Raw genomic sequence first — 18050 nt, 5'->3', positions numbered from 1 at the left:
TTCAGTTTCAGGACCCAGTAACTGAAACCTCAACCTCCCACTTTTATTTTATTAATCTTTAGTATCTTAAGTGGGCAGGCATTTTGAGATCTGTGCTCTTATTTGTAAGTAGTGATAAGCTCAGAGAAGTAAGCAGGGCCTTGGCCCTTTAAGGCTTTATAAGTTAAAAGGAGGACTTTGAAATCAGTCCTAAACTTAATTGGGAGGCCAGACTTGAGGACTGCAGTTATGTGTTTGTATTTTCTATTTCTTGTAATAATTCTTGCAGAATTATCTTGAATAAACCAAGAGCTGCATAAAAAAATTATTTGAACAGCCCGTGAGTAATATGCATTGCAGTAGTTAATCTTACTAGAAATAAATCAATATTGCATATGTAGAAAATGTCTTATCCTTCCAATATTTTAAGATGGAGAAAAACATGTTTTGTATAGTTTTGTAATGTACAGTATGTTTTAAATAACATTTTAGTGTCAAAAATAACGCTTAAATTGTGTGCCGATTCAGTAAAACTAATAGTGATTCTAACTGAGTTAAATAAAGTGTGAAACAATGCTGTTACAACCAGCATCATTCCCTCCAATGACAAACATTTCTGTAGTCGTTCTCAATCATCCACTCCTTTAACTCACTGGCACAATTAATTAAATACAGCACAGGAGAAACCTCATTTGGTCTCAAAGAAAGCAAATTTGATGTCATCTGTATAGTGGTGAAAATTATTATGTTTTTCAGTGTGTGGTGGTCTGAGGGAATAAGACTACAGGCGTGAAGAAATTTTGGTGTACCAACTTGGTCATTCCCATTTACTTTGAATAATACAACAAAAACACCACATGATGGAGTTAAAATAAAAACAAAAGAAATAGCCATCCTAAGATCGGAGTACAATCAAAGACAAATCTACTCATTGTTTTGCTATTCTCAAGAGTACTGTCTCTTCGATCTCTGAGTTGATATTTAGCGCCTTCTTCCTCATGGTTGCGCCTTTATGATCCATGAACCGGGAGGACTGGAATCAATTGCCCTCATCGGGTGGCTTCACAGTGCTGCAGAAGAAACAGAACTTAAGAGAATTAGCGACGGCACACCCTCTTGGCTTAGGGAGGTACTACATATTTGAGAAGAGCCCAGAGGATGACTCTCTGACACACATGCATGAGAAATGATGAAGTGGAAATAAAATAGATAGATAGATAGATGGCTTTGTAAGTCATTTTTTACTGAAACAAAAACAGTTTTGACGTCATAATATAAGACTGCTGTAATGCATTGATTTCGATCAAATAAAATTTTACATTAAAAAATTCACAGACAGAAGACATCCTCTCTGGTTTTTGCACTAAAAAATGCCTCCAACTGTCCTAAAGATGGGCATAGAGTCGCTGAAGACCCCATTGAAGAACTCGAAGAATATTATACCCTTCAACAGGCTTCCTCTTCCTTCAACATTATTTGTAAATGTGGGATTTAAAAGCTACATTTAAATGCAAGTTAAATGTATCCTTTCCTTTTACTATACTTCATTGTCTTAATATCTCTCCCACAGTGACTGGGGAGGTATAAAATAGTTTTCGTTAGACTGTAATTCTAAAATAACACATTACCAGGGATCATGTGCTGTATGTTGGATACAGTGGTGTGTCCTGGATTTTATAATGTCAGGTTTCTATTGTTGCTGAAACCTTCCCTTTGCTGGACTCACCTACTTTTAACGTTACAAAGTTACAGACGGTAGGGGCTTATCTTGAAAGCATTTGGTATTTAGAAGCAGACTCAGCCAATGCATTTTTCAACAAGTTTGCATAGCAAAACTCTTTACTTTAGACAACTGTGTAAGAGTCCCGGTGAAAGTGAGTCATCAATACCAATAAAAATGACTGCTTAATGTGGCTTGGCTGCCCTCTACATTTATTGTTTTCCACGCTAACTGATTCTGGAAATCCCCATTCTGTTATTTAAGACTTTATATGTACAGGAAGTTCCATAGATGAGAACATAATGATTCTAATCTTCAAGGACAGGGGATGAAATACAAGCAGACAGATAAAGAAAAACGTTTTTAGTTTTAATCACAGGCGGATTCAGAGCCAGATCCTCGGTGCAATGAGGGGGAGGCTATGTAGTCCTAGAATGCAGATTTTTTTTCCTTTTTAAGTAGAGAATGTTTTCTTTCAAAGTAAATTTTCACATACAATAAGCACAGTACATTTTTAAAATATGATGTTCACAGAATTCACTGACATCTATAAATATCAAAACTCTTCTCTTCATTTCAGGTTCTAGGATAATGAAATACAAGAGAAAAGAGGAAACAAAGTTAAGAAAAAGTATGAGAGGACATGTTTACAGCAACATTAACTTATATAACACATTTTCATACAAATGATGTAGCTCAAAGTGCTTTACGGGATGAAGAAAGAGAAAAAAAGACAAAATAAATAAGAAAAAACAATTAGGCAATTCTAATTAACCTAGAATAAAAGTAAGGTCCGATGGCCAGAGAGGACAGAAAAAAACAAAAAAAAACTCCAGACAACTGGAGAAAAAAAATCTGCAAGGGTTCCAAGGCCATGAGACCACCCAGCCCCCTCTAGGCATTCTACCTAACATAAATGACCTCAATCAGTCCTCATTGTATTCAGGGTTCACATGGAAGAACATTGTCCTAGTGAGCTGAATGACTTCCGGCCTGTTGCTCTGCCATCACATGTGATGAAGACCATGGAGAGGCTGCTTCACCACCTTAGGCCACAGGTTCAACACGCCCTCGACCCTCTGCAGTTTGCATATAAGGAGAAGGTGGGAGCGGAGGATGCCATCATCTATATGCTACACCGATCCCTCTCCCACTTGGACAGAGGCAGTGGTGCTGTAAGAATTATGTTTCTAGACTTCTCTAGCACCTTCAACACAATCCAACCTCTGCTCCTTAGGGACAAGCTGACAGAGATGGAAGTTGATTCATACCTGGTGGCATGGATCGTGAACTATCTTAAAGACAGACCTCAGTATGTGCGTCTTGGGAACTGCAGGTCTGACATTGTGGTCAGCAACACAGGAGCACCACAGGGGACTGTACTTTCTCCGGTCCTGTTCAGCCTATATACATCGGACTTCCAATACAACTCGGAGTCCTGCCACGTGCAAAAGTTCGTTGATGACACTGCTATCGTGGGCTGCATCAGGAGTGGGGAGGAAGAGGAGTATAGGGACCTAATCAATGACTTTGTTAAATGGTGCGACTCAAACCACCTACACCTGAACACCAGCAAAACCAAGGAGCTGGTGGTGGATTTTAGGAGGCCCAGACCCCTCATGGACCCCGTGATCATCAGAGGTGACTGTGTGCAGATGGTGCAGACCTATAAATATCTGGGAGTGTAGCTGGATTATAAATTAGACTGGACTGCCAATACTGATGCTCTGTGCAAGAATGGACAGAGTCGGTTATACTTCCTTAGAAGGCTGGCGTCCTTCAACATCTGCAATAAGATGCTGTAGATGTTCTATCAGACGGTTGTGGCGAGTGCCCTCTTCTATGCGGTGGTGTGCTGGGGAGGCAGCATTAAGAAGAAAGACGCCTCACACCTGGACAAACTGGTGAGGAAGGCAGGCTCCATTGTTGGCATGGAGCTGGACAGTTTGACATCTGTGGCAGAGTGACGGGCGCTGAGTAGACTCCTATCAATTATGGAGAATCCACTGCATCCATTAAATAGTATCATCTCAAGACAGAAGAGCAGCTTCAGCGACAGACTGCTGTCACTGTCCTGCTCAACTGACAGACTGAGGAGATCGTTCCTCCCCCAAACTATGCGACTCTTCAATTCCACCCGGGGGGGGGGGGGGTAAACGTTAACATTTAACATTATACAAAGTTATTGTCTGTTTTTTACCTGCATTATTATCAATCTTTAATTTAATATTATTTATTGTATCAGTATGCTGCTGCTGGAGAATGTGAATTTCCCCTTGGGATTAATAAAGTATCTATCTATCTATCTATCTATCTATCTATCTATCTATCTATCTATCTATCTATCTATCTATCTATCTATCTATCTATCTATCTATCTATCTATCTATCTATCTATCTATCTATCTATCTATCTATCTATCTATCTATCTATCTTTCTTGATGATGATGGTCATGTGGACTTCTGTCCTTTAATCCATCAATGTAGGGACATCACGGTGCCCCTGATCAGGTGGTGTTGGTGCAGATTGCCACTACAGAAAACCAGAAAAAGAACAACAGAGAAAGTAGGAGTTAGTACGGATCTCGGAACCACCATGAAAAAATAATAATAATTAATTGAATATACAGAGTATCAGGATTAAACTAAAATGAAGCCATGTTAAAGTAATGTGTTTTTAGCAGATTTTTAAAATGCTCCACTGTATTAGCCTGACGAATGCCTATTGGCAAGCTATTCCAGATTTTAAGTGCATAACAGCAGAAGGCCGCCTCACCACTTCTTTTAAGTTTAGCTCTTGGAATTCTAAGCAGACACTCATTTGAAGATCTAAGGTTACGATTTGGAGTGTAAGGTGAAAGACATTCTGAAATATAGGATGGAGTGAGATTATTTAAGGCTTTATAAACCATACTGTAAGCAGTATTTTAAAGTCAATTCTGAATGACACAGAGAAACCAATGTAGTGACATTAAAACTGGAGAAATGTGCTCGGATTTTCTTTAGATTTAAATAAATGCTTTGTATTTCAAACACACTGCTCTTAAGATTCCTGTAGCAAACAAGCTAAAAAAAATGGTGCAGGCCTCAAAATCAAACACAAAAAAAGCCACATATGCCCTGTGTACAGAAATTGGCGAACTGCATAGGCCTCATCCCAGGCAGCCTAGCCTCAGACTCAAATGGCAGGCACATGGCCTGCAATGATCCAAAAAACGGGGCTAAGGCTTTTTAAAGTCTCAATTTCAAAATATCCCAGGAGGAAAGGGAAACTTTAAATTTCTGGTCTGGTGGATAGGATAGCCCCATCCATAAAGCACAAGCAGCATAGGAGAGTACATATTACATAGATAGTAAATAAACAAACCAAATAATGTTTGCAAAAATGCATAAAATATAATAAAATATCTATATATATAAAATCCCTATGTGCGTCCAGGTGTCCGTGTGTGGGTGTCTTCTGATGAAGTGCGCATGCGCGGGGCACGGTGCGACTCGTGATATTACTGTCAGAGAAAGTTAGAGGCGTTTTACGGAAATACAAACCAGTATTACTGCGAGAGGAAATTAAAGGTACACAATACAGTGACGCATATTACAGCCACATACAAGCCAGTATTACTTCCAGAGGAGACTGAAGGCATAATACCGATGTGCACATCTGTATTACCGCCAGAGAAAATTAAAGGTATATTATGGACGTACAAGCCAGCGGATGTACAAGACGGTATCCTTCAAGAAGGGCGCGCACAAAAAGGCGATTGAAGTCGCCCTTTTGAGGCTCGCCTTTTTGTGCGCGCCCTTATTGAACAGAGCTGTACAAGACAGTATTGCTGTCACAGAAAATTAGACACACAATACACGGCGGCAGCCCACGAAGAACGGTCAGCTCAGCAAGTAAACATCAACAAAAGAAAGGCCGAAAGAAAGAAAAATACGACCAACAAAAAGAATGAGGTCAAAGTCCCTTGCCATTTAATATAGACTGTTCCTACTAATGTTTATGCACTACTGTTCTAGCGCCCGTTATTGTAACAGGCTAAATGACTAGTATATAAATAAAATAATAAAATATAATAAACAAATGAAACGTTATACCTAGAAATTATATATTTTATATGCTACTTACCCCATGTAGTTTGTAGTGATAGCGATGAAAATTTTTGTTGAGAAATTACATTATGAAGATTCAATTTTAATTCAACCCTGCAGTGACCAATTCTGTATAATGGCATAGTATATGAAAAAGATTCATGGAAAAAGGAAAAAAAAAATCACACATAACTTGTATGGCATGATCCACATGTCTTTTATATATTTGTATGTTCAAAATGTGCAAAATGTCTTCACTTTTTACTAAAATATTATTAATAGGTACTTCCTGCCTTCAATGTCAATAGTAGTGTTGATCAACAAAGCATTTCTCACAGCGAATATGCTGCGTGCGCCAGGGACATTGTTTGCCAAATATTTTCCTGGAAATTCGGCTATGTGGAAGGCTTAGGCAAATATTTTTTTTTCCAAGCACCTCATGCTTACCAAGCCCACCGTGATATTAAACAAGAGTAGCAGCTTCACGTAGAATTTTCACACATGCTTACTGTAAGATTGTTGCAGATATTGCCGTTGTTGGGATGCAAGTACCCAAGGAATATAAATAAATAAATGCCTTATTACTAATGATAATGATGTGCAACAACTTCCCCCAATTCTAACCAAGCTCATTTCACTAAGGGGAAATAAGGGGAAACACCACTCTTACACTTGTGGCTGTTTCAACCCCCTCCAGAGACTTCCATTCCACATGTCTTTAAAAAAATAAATAAACAAACTTGCGGTATTTCATTTGAGGGTTACATTGGTTGACCATAATGAGATTACAAATACTGTCACCTGATATATAACACTGAATCCTGTGGGCTGGCAGTGCAGCATCGCATGGCTAATTCTGCATGTCTGTCTATCCAAGACAAGCCTTAAAGAAGCCATCCCCCATGTACCCAGGTCAATGGTAAATAGCAAACTGAGAAGTGCTGGTAGATCTGAAAAGGCAGTAGTCCCTTAAGTTAACATTCTATATGTACTGATGCTGCAAGCAGAATTCCAGATCCCAGATCTCAGCCTCCAGACTCTCTAGAAATTCCTCAGAAGAGTACAGAATCAAAATAAGAATCAGAATCACATTTATTGGAAAGTATGCACACATACAAGGAATTTGACTCCAGTTTTGGTGACTGTGCAAGTATAGGTTGACATAATCGACATACACACAGCTGTTAGTCACACACCTGAGATAAAAAAAAAAACAAGACAGAGAATGTGAATAAATATATATATGCATACAAAATGCAGCGTACAACTCAGTGCAAGAAATGCTGAAATAAACACTGAAAAACAAGCATTAATAATACGTAAACAGTACTGCAAGACCATGGGAGGCCTGGGGAGTGTGGGTGCCCAGCTTAATTAAGCTGAATTAACCATTTGTGGGCTTGATGTCCTGTGAGAAAAAAATAAAACTGTTCTTATATCTGCTTGTTTTGGTGTAAATTAATCTATACCGTCTGGCCAATGGAAAAAGTTCAAAAAGGTTGTGATCTGGATGTGAGGGGTCAGTGATGATTTTCCCTGCCCTTGTCATGACTATGGAATAGTACAGGTCCTGTAAGGTAGAGTGGCAGATTATATTTTCAGCAGGCCTGATTGTTTGTTATAGCTTGCGTTTGTCATGTTTGTTGCTGAACTAAACCAGACTGTTATGGATGAGCTAAGAACAGACTCAATAAATTCTCTGTAGCACTAAATCAGAAGCTCCTGTGGAAGGCTGAACTTCCTCAACTGTTGTAGGAAGTACACTCATCATTGTGCCTTTTTTATGATGGGTGGAACTGCACTGTTATGATGAACCCTACATTATGGATACCAGAAATGTGAAGGTTTCCACAGCAGTATTAAGTACTGTATAGTGAGGGAAGATAATATTGTGGGATCTCTCCTAAGGCCCACTGTTATCTCCACAGTTTTGAAAGTATTAAACTCCAGATTGTTCTGAATACACCAAAGGGCCAGCTGCTCAACCTCCCATCTATACGCAGACTCATCATCATTCCAGATAAGCCCAATGATGGTTGTGTTGTCCGCATATTGGATAATTTTGACAGAGGGATCATTAGAGGTGCAGCCATTAGCGTAGAGGGAGAAGAGCAGTGGGAAGAGCACACGTCCCTAGGGAGCACCTGTGCTGCTTCTATGATAACTAGATGTGAGTTTCCCCAGTTTCACCTGCTGTTTCTTATTGGTCAGGAAATTGGTGATCCATTCACAGGTGCAGGCAGGGATGGAATGCTGGGTGACTTTCGAGTGGAGGAGTTCCAGAATTATTGTATTGAATGCCGAGATGAAGTTCACAAATAGAATCCTTGCGTATGGCCCTGGGCTGTCAAGATGTTGCAGGATGAAGTGCAGACCCATGTTGACTGCATTGTCCACCGATTGGCCCTCTCGATAAGCAAACTGAAGGGGGTCCAGCAAAGGAGAAGTGATATCCTTCATGTAGGCTAACTCCAGCCTCTCAAAGGTCTTCATGACCACAGATGTAAGAGCAACAGGCCTGTAGTCATTCAGTCCTGTTACACTGGATTTTTTGGGGACTGATATGATTGTGGGTTGTTTGAAGCATAAGAGAACTTCACACAGCTCTAATGATTTGTTGAAAATACGAATAAAGACAGGGGCAGTTGATCAGCACTGATTTTTAAGCAGGTGAGATCCCGTCAGGACCTGTTTGTTGCTTTCTTAGCATGCTATCCCATGGAAATCCAACACACATCCTCTTCAGAAATATTTAATGCAGGATGAGTGGAAGAATGTGTGTGGGGGCAGAGTCGTTAATGTCTGTACACTGAGAGAGCTGGAGATAATGTTGTCTGTTTTCCGGGTGCTTATCAAACCTGCAACAAAATGCCTTCAAATCTTCAGCTAGCTGGTAATTTAGTGCAATGCAGGGGGATGGTTTCCTGTAATTTGTAAGATTTTTGTCCTTTTCAAACTCATGCAGGGTCATTTGCTAAAAACTCATTTTTCTGATTTTCAGAGTGACTCTTTTTAGCCAATCTGATTTCTTTTGCCAGTGTGTTCTTTGCCTGTCTAAATAGTGGTCTATTCTATAGGCAGCTTGCATGGCTTGACAAAACTGCTTGAGTTTTGTAGTGAACCATAGTTTACTATTGTTAAATTATAACCAGGTCTTGGTGGAGACACACATATCTTCACAAAAGCTTACATAAGATGTTACTGTGTCTGCCAGTTCATGTAAGTTATCAGCAGTATCTTCAAATACACCCCAGTCTGTACCGTGAAAGCAGGCTGGCAGCTTCAGCTTTGCCTCAATACTCTATGTCCTCACTGTACTAATCACAGGTTTAGCAGATTTTAACTTACTCCTATAGGTTGGGAGTAAATGAGTTTTGGTTTAGAGAAACCCAAAGCTGCATGGGGGACAGCGTGACAAGCACGATTTAACACTGTATGGAAATGATCCAGTGTGTTTATGTCTCTGGTAGGGCACTTTATGTGCTGTATGAATTTGTATTTTGTTGGTTATTAGGAGCACGCGCTGATACAGCACATTGCCGCACCCACTACATGATAAATCAACTCAGGATCCCAGCCATGCAACGGATGGCACCTCAGCACCACATTAGTTCAGGTTGAATGGAATAGTGTGAGATTTTTTATGGTGACTGGAGTGCCAGTTCTGCCACCAACCCCCAGGTTTTTCTCTGCAGGTTGGAGGGCCTACTTGCCGGGCTGGATGCAGATTTACATCATACCCAGGACGGAACAATTGCAGGTTTAAGGGCCTGTGATGATGCGGGTTCTGCTCCATGCTTCCATCTGGCTTCTGGGGAGCTCTCGAACCCGACACCGTTGAGCTTGAGACAACAACAATGAAGCAAGGGGATGGTGCAAAAAGTGCAGAGCGCTTTTATTTAAAAACAAAACCAAAAACAGTGTCCAAATAAATAAGTGCAGTGTCTCAAATAGTTCTTAAATAAATAATTCATTAAAACAGGTGAACTTTGGAGGTTAAAATCCATTAAATAGATCCTTTTTAAAACGAGGTTAAAACAATGGCTGGAAGCAGTCTCGTCTTAAAACTCCAGTGCTTTCTTCTTTCTACTGGCGGCTCCCCTGCTTCTCCCATATGGGCCCCGCAACAGGGGAATCGCCTTACCAACAAATGCAGCTCCTTCCTATTCTGGTCTAGTAGCCTTCCGATCCCCGGCTAAGTAAGGCTCCAGCCGGACCGAGACTTGGGTTCCCTCCCCAGCGGCCAGGGCGCTAACGCTGTGGCTCAACATGTCCAAAGCCTCCTCGACTGCCGCCCCCTTCAATGGTAAGTCATCTCCTCTGCCAGTCACTCCAGCTCTTCAAAATAGCTGGAGCGACTGCTTCAATCTGCCATTTCCCAGACCCCCCCCAACTGAGAGTGAGCCAAACACTCCTCTGGGGCTCTCCTACCAGCTGCATTCAACCTTCAACGAGCCTGCTCTCATACCGGCTTTCTCCTTCCTGCCGCCTTCTTCTCCCTTAACCTCCGTTCCCGTTCTTTCTCGTTCGCTATCCGCCTCACGCTTCTACTATATATTACGGGGACGTGGATGAGGTGTGGGAATTAGCAGCTCCAGGCTTCAATCATGGATGCGCCGGGAACCACTCTGGCCACACTACCCTCTTTAAGCCACAAAGTGTGGCGATTATCTATTTAAAACTGGTCTTTTCAATTTGAGCTGTGGACCCGCTATACCCCAGGGCCTTGCTCAGGTGGCCCAATGGAGTAGAGTCACTTCTGGCTTTTACGGGATTTGAACCGGCAACCTTCCGATTACCAGTGCAGATCCCTACCTCAGAGCCACCACTCCGCCATATATAAAATGAATAAAAAGAAACAGAAGTCCCCTGAAGCAATCCCATATAAGCAGTGCAAAAACAGGCAGACAGCAAAAAGAAGACACAAACCAAAATCAGACCTACCACACCATTACGAAAATCAACATCCTTTTTTATTTTAGAATTCATTTAACATTTTAATCTTTCTTGTAAATAAAAAATGTTTTAATAATAGTAAACATATTAACTTCTTTATGACAGGAAATGTAGCAACGCCCTCCATAAAACAGTTCAAAGCGACAGCTCCAACCATACTAGGCCATAATAACAATGCATATTTATTACAATAAAACTAACACTTGAAATGACACCAAATACAGTGAAAAAACAACTTGGTCAAACGTATTTAACAAGGAGATGGTATGCCAGCTCTACAATCTAGAAATTTCTTTGTTTTTTTGCTTGTGGAATTCAAACTGTGTAGCAATCTGAAAAACCTTTCCACATTTTCTCAAAGGTTGTAAGCCATTCTGCATCCCTCTCAACAGTACAGGCTTTTTCCCTCCTATAGGCAGTTACTTGTAGTTCAACAAACATCTGGAATACAAGACTTTCCAAACTGTGTTCATCAACGTCGTTTAGATTTTCTGTGAATTTTCTGGTGCTGCTTAAGGTTCACAAGCCGGCTGCACGTTTTTCCACATTCCACACACTGGTGTTTTCTGTCTTTTTCCATCCTTTTAATGCGAGTTCTCCGATGTTTTGTGAGGTTTGAAATGTACTCAAACTCTTTCTCACGTTTGACACGTAGGTGTAATTGTTTTTTCGCATGTTCCTTATCTATATTTTTTTGAATACCTAAATGTTGTAATGAACACTCTGCAGCAGTGGGATGGAGTTTCACTTCAGAGATCACCTGGTCAAAACTGGAGTGGGGCTGCACCATACCATTATAGGAAACCAGAGAATTGTCCCTTTGTGTATCAAAAATATCATCAGAGCTTTCATGTTCAGTACGTGTGAGGTCAGTTTCAGAGGCTTCTGGTACATTCATGCTGCACACATCCAACAGCTGCAGGCCAAAGTAATCCATACCCTCTGCTGCTTGGAAAGTGACTTCAGGAGCTCCTAAAAACACAGAACACAACTGTTAAACATGACCACTGTAAAGGATTTAACTGAAAAGGTGAAATCACGTTTTTTGTTTTTTTCCCCCTCCAAGAACTACTAAAGAATTTTTGTATGTCATATATTTCAACATCATTTGGATAAACAGGTTCATGTTGTTTATTTCCTCGGCTAATAACTCCAAAACTCTATAAAGTAAGAAGGAAAACATTGAGAGTTGCTATCCACCTCCTTCCACTCTTTGTTAGGCCTTCTGCTTCACTTCATCCTCTGCACGTCCATCACAGTGCAACTCTTCACAAAGACATTCCCCATTTTTGCATGAAACACCTCAACCTCCAGAACGGCACAATTCTCCTTGCTGTCAGCTCGTTACTCGTCTTCTTTTCCTCTAATGAATCTCCACACACTAACCTTTAAATCTTTTGTGTGACTGTCAGACAACACAACTTCTGAGCAACTGGGAGTCAAACCCTAACAACAGATTTTATAAAATGGCTGCATGCCTAAAAACAAATCAAAATGGCATCGGGAATGGCACAAAATGATTTTCATGACTTTAAATACTTATTGGATGCAAAAACAAATGCCCTATTTGAACATTCATCCATCCATTTTCCAACCCACTGAATCTGAACACAGGGTCACGGGGGTCTGCTGGAGCCAATCCCAGCCAACACAGGGCACAAGGCAGGAACCAATCCTGGGCAGGGTGCCAACCCACCGCAGCTATTTGAACATCTTGTACTTGAAATCCCCGTGTGGGTACAACATATTTGTCCAAAACATCGCAAAAAGCATTGTGGGTGAGATGAACTTTTCTTCTTTTTTGTTATACCACAAAAGGAAATGGAATGAGATATCTGCATACAACACAATTTGGCCACATTTAACCAACTAAGTTTTTTATTCCTTCAAACGTTTGTATTAACGTCTGTGTATGTATGTGTTCATCATGGGGGTAAATATTGAGGACTTGTATACAAGTGTGGAGTGTGAGGTGCAATGGTTGACAATTAGTGCGCAGTACTATCATAGTTGAACTAGGGGTTCCCCCCCCTGCTCGTTTTGCACGCCAGCCACTTCACGTCTCTGCCGCTCATGTTGTGAAGAGGGGTGCTGAACGCACCTCAAGGAGACATGGTTGCTCCTTCGAAACCCCCTCTTAAATGATGATACAATGGGAAACAAAAGTGTTTTTTTCCTCCCGTTTGCTCGATCAGATGATCTGAATCTTGTGCGGCGCTTCAAACATTTAAAAGCCTGTACAGCAGCTGTCCTACTCTTTGTCTTTTATTTCCGGCCCCGGGGGTGGTTAAATCTATTGGCACAAAGTCCCGTCTTGAAAGACATGAGTTCTTGATATTTTTTTAGTTTATAATTTAAAAATGGAATAAGAATTTGAAAATCAAACAACATCACATTAAAGTTTGATAAATTCTGAAAAGAATGATACCAAACATATATATGTAGGTTTTAAAATAAGCCCAATTTAAAGCATGACAAACAATGTGACATAAAAATGTCACGGCTGCACTTTTAGGCTTAGGATTTTTTATATATGAGTAGATTGTACGCTATACTGTATATGAATGTATTTTTATTACTGTTAAAATGGCTTAATCAACAAAAACACATTTTTGTTTATTTCACTATACGCCCACAAACATATTCTCACACTTGACACCAAAGTATTTTTTTTTATGCTATTTATTAATAATTGGAGTACCTGAATCTTCTAATGAACACTTTGCTGCAGTGGGATGGAGATCCACTTCAGAGATTTCCTGCTCAGCATTGGTGTGGGCCTGCACCATACCGTCAGTGGAAGGCAGAGAATGGTCCCCGTGGGTGTCAGAAACATCCACGGAGGTTACATCTTCAGTATGTGAGAGGTCGATGTCTGACGCTTCTGGCATGTTCATGCTGCACACATTTAACAATTGCAGGCCAAAGTAATCCATACCCTCTGCTACACGGAAAGAGACTTCAGGAACTTCTGAAAACATAGAACAGAACTGTCAAACATGAAAAAACGAGTTCTCACACTATGTATCCACTGCATATTGCACACACTATGTACCCACTGCATATTGCACACACTATGTACCCACTGCATATTTCACAAAATTTAAAGAAAAAACTCTATAACTGGTCAGATTAAGTCACAGTTTCTTTCCATGATAACTACTGAAGAATTTTTGCATCTAACATATTTTCACAAAACTTCAATTGAGTTTTTCTTGGATTATTTCCTTTGTATAGAACAGCACAACTCTATAAGACACTGGTGGTTTTTGACCCCCTCCTTTGATGCTTTCTGAGGCCCCCTGCTTCACTTCATCCTCAAACCCCTATCACAGAACAAATCTTCACCCAGGCATTCCCCATTTTGTGCACAACACACTCAAACATCCTGAATGTCCCTATTATTCTTTCTGTCAGCTCTACTTGAAGTATTTGCATTTAATAGCTAAACTTTATATTATTCATTTTCATTGATGTAAACATTTTAATGCATACAGAAATGAAATTTATTTAAATATATTTTTTTAATTGAGATACATTACTATAGATGCTGTATTGCAGAGGTCCCCAACTCCAGTCCTGGAAGGCCCCAGTGGTTGCAGTTTTCATTCTAACCCTTTCCTTAATTAGTGACTTGTTTTTACTTCTTTTGAATTAATTTTATTTGACTTGCTCTTGGGCAGCACGGTGGCGCAGTGGTAGCGCTGCTTCCCGGGTCCTCCCTGCGTGGAGTTTACATGTTCTCCCTGTGTCTGCGTGGGTTTCCTCCAGGTGCTCCGGTTTCCTCCCATAGTCCAAAGACATGCAGGTTTGGTGCATTGGCGATTCTAAATTGTCCCTAGTGTGTGCTTGGGGTGTGTGTGTGTCCTGTGGTGGGCTGGCGCCCTGCCCAGGATTTGTTCCCTGCCTTGCGCCCTGTGTTGGCTGGAATTGTCTCCAGCAGACCCCCGTGACCCTGTAGTTAGGATATAGTGGGTTGGATAATGGATGGATGACTTGTTCTTGAAGACTCAGACCCCTGAATTGTTTCTTTTTTCCTTAAATAGCAGTTAAACAATAACAAGATACAAAATGAACCAAAACATGACCAGCAAACTGTGTCCATCATACAATACCTGAAAATAAAGAAAGATGAAGGTCTCAGGAATGCTGATCTTCTCAGGTCCCCAAAACATTTTAGCAGTGCTCTTAGAAAAGAGAAAATATCGGAAATGTCTGCTACTGCACAATGAAAGCAGCAACAAGCCTTGGAATTAAACAACGGGTTTAATTAACGACAAGACTCAGTGCCTAATTTAGCAACTGGTTGGAGTGAAATTGATTGGAGTTTCAGGTCCTGACTTAGTTGGTCTTCTGTTGGCTCACTCACTTCACATTTCATTTCTGTCTGGGTGCCATTTAAGGAAAGAAATTAAGCAATTCAGAGAAACAATGAAGAAATTCAAGGGAACAAATCTTAAAAAAAAAAAAAGTCCAGGAATAAATTTTCAAAAGAAGTTAATTAGCAGAAAAAACAGGTTACTAATTAAGAAAAGGGTTAGAATGAAAACTTGCTGTTACTGGGGCCCTCCAGAACCGGAATTGGGGACCCCTGCTATATTGGATATCAAAAATGGTATTGAATTTCAACAGTACTAATATTGAAGTTTGAAATTTTGGCATTTTAACAGCCCTAGCCATCATCATTGAAAAGATCAGCTTGTTCTATGATCTAGCTTTATTTTAGGACTAGAGGTCCAAGTGTTTCACTAGTGCCATATAACATTATCAAACTTGCCTAATCAGGTTCAGGCTGGCAGAGGTGCCAGTCTGTCCATAAGGCAGGAAACAGCACTCGATAGGCCATTGCAGGTACCGTTTTGTTTAACTTCTTTAAAATACAGTACATTTGAGTTTAACAGGTGTAATTAACAATTACCTTAATGACAATATATTTTTTATTTCTTTGGTATTTCCATTTTACATCACTAACATGACAAAGTGTTACTAATGAGGAATCTACTTAGTACTGTCTACTTGATAAAGATAATAGAACTGCATTTAACAGGTGCAGTATTCCTGTATGGTCACGTATATGTTAACAAATCTCTCCATGACCTTTACTACTTAAACCTTTAAAGACTTGCACACTAAGGATGTTTCCATTATTACTCTTTTACAGACTTTTTTTTTTTATTTTACCACTTGTGACGCACTTTGAGTTACACTCATGTCTGAAACTGTTAGGGAATTAAATGTATGCATATTTCTTAGCACAAACAAAAAACAATAAATTATACTTTGTACAGGCGACGGCGATGACCTTATAAACCTTGATGTAGACAAATAATCTGCCACCTGTTTGGATCGTGGGAAAAAAATAAAAATAAATAAACAAACACAGGGCTAAGTAAAATGATGAAAAGACATGCACTGCACCCAGAAATTAGCAGAAGAAGCTACGTTGCTGCCTCTCTCCCGCCCCAGACCCCCCAACGCACCTGCATCTCCGTTCCTGCCACTCCTTATACCCAGCTTTATTTCTTTGAGGGTGTCAAATAAACCCAAGCGTTCAGAAGATGCACCAGTATGAGAGTCCGGCTCATTCGAGTCCCGATTGTATTCGGTGGGTTGGAGGCTGGAGTCGCACAACGTGTCCGGCGACTGCTGCTGCACTGTCTGCCAGTCCTCGGCGACAGTAACGTTGGTTTCTCTGTTTGAATGTAAGGCTTTATGTGTCACGGCAGCTCGCAGAGTTTCAAGTTCACTTGTGAGTTTATCCACCTGCTGATTCAAGTCTTCCCTTTCTTTTTCAAATTCGGCAAATCGCTTCGTGACGAATTCCTCCAGCTCGGACATCGCGATCTCCGCTGTGGTTTTCACCGCTTCTTCTATTATTCTGGACATTTTCAAGGTATCAAAAGCGTTAGCGATGTCCTCCTTTTCACGTTCACTGCCTTTGCCTCCGTACACGGAACACTCGCTCTTCTTTAGTTTGTGTAGGACAATTCGAGATGTGGCTTTTGCAGCTCGCTCGATATTGCTGAGAAGCACCAACCGAATTCCACGGCACGACTCTTCCAGGTCCATGGCATCTATCCGAACTAAGTCCCACTTTCTTGTTCTTTTATGAATTGTTTGTCAGACATCCAAAATACCAGTGCTGACATCTTGAGTCAGCACGCGGGATACGATTACGAAGGATCGAATTGCAACGTGCAAAGCCAGGGCGTTCCTAAACAGAAACACCTAGATGGAGGGCCTCCATTGGAGGCGGTCTTATGGGCGTATGAGCCAATAATAAAGAGGCAGTGCAACCTGAAGGGGCGGTCGTCTGGGTTTATGAACCAATAAAAAAGAGAGAGGGCGTTCCTGAAAGCTAAACACAAACATGTTTTGCAGTATTTGGACTCTTATTGGACGCCAATTGTATTGCACATGCGTATTATTTTCGCGTGGTCCTGCCTGCGTTAGTTAACTTTTCTGCTCGTCTCTGGACCTTGGCCGGGATGACGCAAGGGAGCTTTTGTTTCTGCGTTCACAGTGGTGTGAAGCTCCAGGACCAGAGCGTCGTGCTCCGAGGTAAAACGCTGTTCCTTCGTTCCTTTTATCCTCAGTTTACAACAGGGAGCGACGCACAATGCTATAATCTTCCAAAAACGTAACGTTTTATTGCCAACTTACAACGTGCCCCTTTTAGCCTAACATATAACAAGCATCCGAATCAACTAACGACTGACTAATATCGTACTGTATATTGAACTCTTTGCCCTCTGATACTGATAACGAAACTCACACCCCACATTCAGAATGATCTGGATGTTAGCCTGATACGCTTCACCTTAGCAACATAGAACACAAGTATTTGACTGCAATATGTTGATTATAGTGGAAACACCAAGCTATTTTACTTAAATAAAAGTTAAAATGATCTTCTTTGAAGATCTTCTAGAATTCAGCAACTGGGTTCTTTCAAAAAGCCAATCTCGATGTCAGTACAGTCGTGATGTAAGGGGAAAATCGAGTTATGTCACAAAATAACACATCCGCTGTGCAGATTGAGCAGTGTTTTAAAATGGAAGGAGTGTTTGCCAGAGCGTAAATCTCCTTATCTATAACCAAAAACAAAACGAATATGATTAACAATAAACAATTGACAATACAACATATTGCAAACAATACAATATGGAGGAGGTTGAGTGCATGCGCTGATATCGAGTTGCCGCTCCCACCACACAAAGTGGCACCTGGATTGGGACCCAAGTACAGCAGGTGACACTTCAGCACCACACTGGAATAGTGTGTGCGTTTTTTACGGAGGGT

At 40.7% G+C, this 18050-nt stretch overlaps 1 protein-coding gene across 1 annotated transcript; it reads right to left on the bottom strand.

The window, feature by feature from the left end:
- Positions 1–10743: 10743 nt before the first annotated feature.
- Positions 10744–16972, bottom strand: LOC114663003 (uncharacterized). Its single transcript, XM_028816764.2, has 3 exons — positions 16229–16972; positions 13450–13719; positions 10744–11720 (listed from the first exon to the last, which is right to left on the bottom strand). Exons 1-3 carry the CDS (start codon positions 16815–16817, stop codon positions 11221–11223), a joined length of 1359 nt encoding a protein of 452 aa, XP_028672597.1. The 5' UTR covers positions 16818–16972; the 3' UTR covers positions 10744–11220.
- Between the last annotated feature and the right edge of the window lie 1078 nt (positions 16973–18050).

Source organism: Erpetoichthys calabaricus, chromosome 12 (assembly GCF_900747795.2).
Source record: "Erpetoichthys calabaricus chromosome 12, fErpCal1.3, whole genome shotgun sequence".
NCBI classification, from domain to species: domain Eukaryota; kingdom Metazoa; phylum Chordata; class Cladistia; order Polypteriformes; family Polypteridae; genus Erpetoichthys; species Erpetoichthys calabaricus.
This window is presented reverse-complemented; position numbering and strand designations above follow the sequence as displayed.

Excerpts from the sequence above, each read along its gene's own strand:
- LOC114663003 (XM_028816764.2), bottom strand. The coding sequence starts at position 16,817 with ATGGACCTGGAAGAGTCGTGCCGTGGAATTCGGTTGGTGCTTCTCAGC. Across the intron at positions 13,720-16,228 it reads TGGCAGGAACGGAGATGCAG|AAGTTCCTGAAGTCTCTTTC; the intron begins GTGCGTTGGGGG and ends CTATGTTTTCAG. Across the intron at positions 11,721-13,449 it reads GTGTTCATTAGAAGATTCAG|GAGCTCCTGAAGTCACTTTC; the intron begins GTACTCCAATTA and ends CTGTGTTTTTAG.